The 6,777-nt window shown below is 37.9% G+C and overlaps 1 protein-coding gene across 1 annotated transcript; it reads right to left on the bottom strand.

The window, feature by feature from the left end:
- Nucleotides 1-1,824: 1,824 nt before the first annotated feature.
- LOC109019082 lies at nucleotides 1,825-2,385 on the bottom strand. The gene has a single exon (XM_019001307.2). The coding sequence runs from the start codon at nucleotides 2,383-2,385 to the stop codon at nucleotides 1,825-1,827; it is 561 nt and encodes a 186-aa protein (XP_018856852.2).
- Nucleotides 2,386-6,777: the final 4,392 nt, after the last annotated feature.

The following is a 6,777-nucleotide window of genomic DNA, read 5'->3' as shown; positions in this document are numbered from 1 at the left end:
GAAGGTCTGGTGGATAAAAACTTAAGGACCAAAGCAAATTTTAAATCTTCAGCTGCCTTTTCCATCTCAAGATCCGAGAAGATGAAACCAAGCTCACCATTAATTACCTCAGGACGCCGGACTGGAAGTTTGAATTTTGGGGGAGGGATAGGCCGCTGCAACGCCTCCGCAAACGTACGCCTCTCGCCGTTCTCATTACCGGCTGAAAACTCCAACCCCACCAGAGGGGGCCCTACTGGAATCTTGTCTAGCCCGCCGGTCGCAGAGGCCACCGGAGGGCCATTCATCACTGCCCACGACGACTAGCGCCGCACAAAAAACCCTAGCAGAGCATGCAGCGGACGTTCACCTATTCTCTTCACTATTCAAAGAATTATCCACAACGTGTATATATCTACCATTCTTAACTCTCTTTCCCTCAAATTATATCAATTTGTACTTGAATCCTTCCACAAGGTAGGTCAAGTCATACCAACATACTTTCTAAATCTAAAACTTCAAGTATTCATGCAGTTCAATTTGAAAAAATTTAATCCATACACAACTAAATTCACATTCTATTTCCTCAAGGAATTATATCTGCCTAGGACTAGCTTACTCCTTCATAATCACCACGAATCGTTCCTCCTCCTAGGTGGTACCTCGATAAATGATTAGCTATTAACCTCAACTCAAGACTTTCTCTCTTATGATTGACATAGCTCTTCTATTCATCATGAGCTGTCTCTTATTCTGACTCTAATCCAAAGAATTTGTTCCTACTATTCACGTGAATCCTCAAGACAAGAGTTTACTCCCCATATAAATGTCTCCAATATAAGGGCAATCTAGGTTTCCACAAACACGGTACTTCGCCAGAAACCATTTATTCGCGATTGGATAAAACTATTATCATAAGTGAATCCTACTAAGGCCAAAGTTTCTCCCACACACTTTACTCTTCCGAATACAAATTTCATTGTAACCTCAGAATAAAAACAAACTCCAAATAAGTGGGATACTAATTCATCAACCTTGAATATCCTTCCTCGTACTACTAAAAGGTATTCCATATCTACACTGGTATGAATAGAAATACTCCTAATGAGAAATGTTGCTCTTACCACCTGGTAACAATTCAAAGTACGAACTGAACTCTCGTGCAATACCATAATCACTAAAAATAGGGCCTTGCTTGAATCAAACTACGTACAAGTTATAAACCTCAATGATTTAACTTATCCAAAGTATCAATAATTCAATAGTACCATCAATTGCAATCTAATCAACCTTAAATAAGCTTAACAATATAGAGGTCTTAGAAAAATACCAGTGATGGTGCCAACTCCTTCAGTGCCTGGGGCGTCAGCATCTGCGTCTCTAGAAGTGACTGCATACACTTGAGCTGGTACTGGAGGTCGTGACTTTGGTTTGGAATCTCTATCGGGAACAGTTCCATTTTTCCAGCCTCTTTTGGGACAATTTCTGATCAAGTGGTCAGGTTGGACACATCTGAAACAGAGTCCTGAGGTAAGTTTGCACTTGCCTCCATGGTTCTTTCCGCACATCCCACATATTGGGTATGTGGTTGGCATTGAGCTTCCAGTCTCGATGCCTTTTCCCTTATCTGGTCCAGTAGACATCTTCTTCCTTTTCGGATTTTTCTTCAGTAGCGTACAATGAAGTTCTCTTTCGTTCGGTATTGATTTGGATCGCTAGACCTCTCTACTCAGCCTCTGCTATCGCGACCACATTTACCAACTCTTGGTAATTCTCTATTCTTAGGCAAGCTACTTGGCTACGGATCATTGCTTGAAGTTAGGCTTGAAATTTTCGTGCCTGCATCTATTGAGTAGAAATCAAGTGTGGTGCAAACCTTCCTAACGCCATAAACTCAGTGGCGTACTGCTCTATGGTCAAACTGCCTTGAGTTAAAGTCGTGAACTCTTGCGCCATCAGCTGTTTGACAGAATCTAGGAATAATATGTTGTCGAACTCTTCCTTAAATCTCTCACAAGACAGTGCAACCAAACTTCCTAGTTCCCTGACTAGAAGCTGCCTTCGCATATCCCACCATATTCGAGCTTCTCCTTGGAATAGGTATCCAGCATACAGAACCTTCTGGTCCTCAGTACATCCACAGATCTCGTAGGTCCTTACGAGATCCATAATCCATTTCTCGGCTTTCAGTGGCTCTTCACTACCAGAAAATTTTGGATAACGATGGATCAAGAACTTCTCACACATACAACCCCTGACTTCGGGTCTGGGTACGTGCACTTCCTGTTGTCTAAGCATGTCAGCCAGCAAACGTATAGTTTCAGCTAATCCTCCATCCATCGGGGGATTCTGATTATCCTGATTCATGGCTCCCCCAGGGTTCTGAGATATCCTACTGTGAGTCATGTGTCACTTTCAGAAACATACGAGTACACGTATTACAACCACGTACTATCTCTCATACTTCAAAAATTTCAAGCTTAATGAAGACTAAAATTTTAAACCTAATATTTGGTGCATTTCCTAAGGACTTGTGGATTTAAACCCATAGACGTATTACTCTGATACCACCCTGTGACGCCCCCAAATTCTGCTTGAGATCGGATGGACATTTGAAGCGTCAAGACATACAACACAATGTTACTTGCCCCGTTCATAACATATAAGATGCAATGTTCCTAACATGCATATAGCATTATGCAATATTCGCAGTAGATAATTTTTTTTTCCTTTAGCAATACTATACACCAAACTGAAATATCCCAAATACTTAAAACATATTTCATACTTAACGACATACTAAACAACTAAGATCACAATAATAGTCCATATGGTTGTGATCAAAGAGTGCTGGAGATTGAACTCCACAAATACAAGTAGTAATCTGAGGTAACTACTGTATTACCATCTACGTCGCACCGTCGCGTAGTCGACCGTTTTTAGTTGGTCGATTCCTGATTCTCCTTCAAATCCTGTAACAAAGTCTACCATTCGGGGGGAATGGTAGTTGAGACTGCCACAGTGAGATTTGATTACAATTCTCAGCAAGTTAACAGGAAACTTCCATACAGGTTAATGATGCATGCATGGCAGTAAAAACATGAATGCATAATCAAATCATAAGTAATCATAGCATAACTTGACATACAACATAACATAACTAGCATAACTTAAACTGAAACTGAAGCTTAGCATGAACGTGACTTGAAACATAACATGGACTTGAAACATAGCATGAACGTGAACTTGAAACATAACATAAACGTGAACTTGGAACATAACGTGAATGTGAACATAACATAACATGAACTTGAAACATATTCTTGTCTCATGGGGTCACCATGATAGAGTAGTCTTATCTCATGGGATTACCATGATTGCGTGAACGTAAACTTGAACCATAACATAACGTGAAACATGACTTGAACGTGAAATACATGAACTTGGAATCTTATTCAATAGACTCAATTAATAAAGTGACCATATGGGTGCTACACGGGTCCCTTTGAGCCGTGTGTCCATGTCGATTACCGCATCACAATACATGTGTCTATACCAGTTATGAGTGCGTTAATACGTACTCCACAGTTGTTGTGGCCCCACGTATTCTACGTGTCACAATTGCTGTGTTTCACGTAGTGTATGCTCCACAGTTGTTGTGGTCCCATACTTCATGCTCCACAGTTGTTGTGGCGCCATGACTTATTTGCTTGTTCCACACTTGATGTGGACACACGTAACATAATGTGTGGCACCATCGGCGTTAGTGTCTAGCCTGCTCCGGTGACCAGCTAGTTAGGCCCCATTCGCAACCTGTTGACTGTATTTCGTCAACCCAAGGAATTTCACACATATTTAGACACTCCAGCATGGACAAATGAGTTCTACTAGGATATTACCCCATCCTAGTGCTTAGGGTCGTGATTGACATGAATAACTTAACTGGCATACATGACATTTCATAACGTGACGTGACATGAACGTGACATAAAAGATAGAAGTCCTGATGTAGCGTAACGTTACATGAACGTAAGACGACAAACATAACATACTTTGAAACATAAATGTAATAGACAACATTTCATAACATGGCATACATGTAACAGACAATATTTCGTAACATGGCATAACATGTGACAATGAATATTACGTGACATGCAATACATGTAATAGATGGCATACTTAACTTAACATGACATACTTGCAATGTATAGAAATGTATAGCAATACGTGACAAAATATCATGTGTAACAGATGAATAATTTGTGACAGAATAAATTCTATGTAACAGATAAATATGTAATGACTTGGCATGGTACATATGATAACATGCTTACATAGACTTTAGTTCCCTTACTTATCGCTCATACACATTAAACTGATAGTAAGTTAAAAGCTAACTTACCTCGGTGTTCGCGCTTCTAGACAAAACTCAAGTGCGATCACGAGAAATTGAAAGTAGTGATTTCTAAAAATTAGAATTTAATCGCTAACAATAAGGAATATGGAAAAATATCAACTTAGAGTACCATTTTACTCTCTACATATGGAAAAATGACCATTTTACCCCTAACTTAAGGATTTTGCATCCTAACTCCAAAAATCACCAAAACTTAAATACCTTATATAAATTTTGTCATAAACTCAAATATTAATTCAGAAAAATTTAAAACTAAACACAACCATTAAAGCTCTATAGGGCCGAAACATACAAAGGCTATTTCCTTTGATTTTTGTTATAATTCTTTCAAATTTTAAAAATCAAAATTTTTCTTCTACTATACTCATAACATATTCTTAAGAATAATCATGTTTTTAATTATGAACAGAAGTCATCAAAATCACTAAAACCATACTTGAACTTTTTTGGTTTTTCTTCTAAGTTCAAAACAGATTTTTGTTTCTAACTTGTTTTGATCAACCTCTTGATCCATGACTTATAACGATGTGATCTTCAAACCAAAACATCACATGGTTTAAAAAGGTGTCCTAAAACAGATCCAAGCATCAAACTCAAGATCACATGGTTAAACATCAACCAAAACATAAATTTAGCCAAGAACATCATCACTTTGGGCTAACCGAATTTCTAACATGTATATAAGAGGTTTAGGATCTTCCAATAAAAATATCAAAGCCATTGGAATAAGATTAAACCATAAAAGATTTAAATTTTCTCAAAACAGAAACTGTTTTTCCTCTTCCAGTTTCTAAGTTTCTAGATCTAAGAAAATATTTCACCAAAACTTTTAATCATGCAACAAATCCTCAACCAATAATCATATACACATGTTAACAGTACTCCATAAAAATTTCGGACCAAGATCTATTCATTAGCTTGGTCAAAAACTCCAAAATATAACACACTCTCCAGTTTATCGCCCAGAATGACCTTTCTGGGGTCTAAACAACTTTTTACCAATCAAATGATCTCCAAATGGAACAAATAAGATATCCACGTAAACTAGACTCCAAAAGAAACAACTTTAATGAAGGAAACGTTGCGAGGAAACACTTACAAAAGCTTCGAAACAGGCATTCAAAAGAGGTAAGAAAAACTGTCCGAGAGTGTCTTTTGTGTTCTATGAAGGAAAAGTGTAAAGGAGAGTTGCTTTTCGTGGGAAGTGGACTGGAGAGCCTCTTACACAAGTTATGGAAAGTGATAGGACTGAAGGAAAGGTTGAGTGTTGGCCTTTTCTTCTCATAAAAATCAGTCCAAGATCTTTTCTTAAGGTGGAGTGTAAGAGTGAAAGCGTGAGGTGGCCCTTTAGCTTTGTATTTCAAAAACCTTCTAGTCCCTTCTTTGTAAAGATATGGCCAGCCAAGTGGGGGTACAAAACTTATCCATGAAGCAATGCTCATGGTGACCAATTTCGTGGGCCTTAATGGGCCTAAACCGAATGGGCCTAAATTTTGGGGTTTAAAGAGGGTTTGGGTTGCTATCAAGCCCAAATCCAATATCACTTGGCCTAATCAATTTTTCAAGGTTAACAAGGTTGGATAATGACTTTCTAACACAAATTTGAAGGATAATAGCATGTGGAAGTGATTTAATCAAGTGATTAAACATAATACTAGAAATCGGATTAGAAAATGTTTAGAGGCCAACTTTAGGGTTTTGGGGAAACTGTTTAGGGTTCCAATTTCAACAATGCTTTTGGGCTTTCAATTGGATTCCCACCATTTAGGGCTTCATTAGGATTGAAACCCTCTTTGATCTGGCACAAGTTGGTTGAGCAGATGAAACAAAGTTTTGCTTAAGTGGCATGATTTCACACCTTGATTCCTTCAAATCCATCAAACACTCCTCATGGTGCCAAGTGTCTAATATTATTCACTAAGTGTGGCTAAGATCTTTCCAAGTGTCCAAATAAAATTTCTCTAATCTAATTTGGACATTCCACACTGTGATTTTGAAACACTGTAATTGGTGCGCTTATCGAGGTTACTATTCACTCCAAAAAAGTGAATCATAAACTTAGCACTAAAAATTCCTAAATATTCATATTAACCTACAGTGAAAATCTTTTATCTAAATTCAACCTCGAAGTGCTCCCAAAAATAATTTCATAGTTTCAAACAGGCGTTTCATCCGAAAATATGAAAATAAACTTATTGTGCCATAAAATCCTAAATAATGAACTGAGTCTAATGACATAGACCATAACGCATTCTGACACTTCTAACTATCTCAAATAAATAAAACTCATATTTTTAGCACAAAAGTGAGTGATAACACTGACTATGTTGACAGACTAAAACCTATGCGATTGGTCTATTCGTAACAACTTATGGGGT

The sequence above is a fragment of the Juglans regia genome, chromosome 1 (assembly GCF_001411555.2).
Source record: "Juglans regia cultivar Chandler chromosome 1, Walnut 2.0, whole genome shotgun sequence".
Classification (NCBI taxonomy): Eukaryota; Viridiplantae; Streptophyta; class Magnoliopsida; order Fagales; family Juglandaceae; genus Juglans; species Juglans regia.
Note: the sequence above shows the minus strand (reverse complement) of the source record. Positions and strands in the feature narration are given on the sequence as shown.

What these genes read in the sequence shown, in the direction of transcription:
- LOC109019082 (XM_019001307.2), bottom strand. Translation starts at nt 2,385, where the DNA reads ATGACTCACAGTAGGATATCTCAGAACCCTGGGGGAGCCATGAATCAG.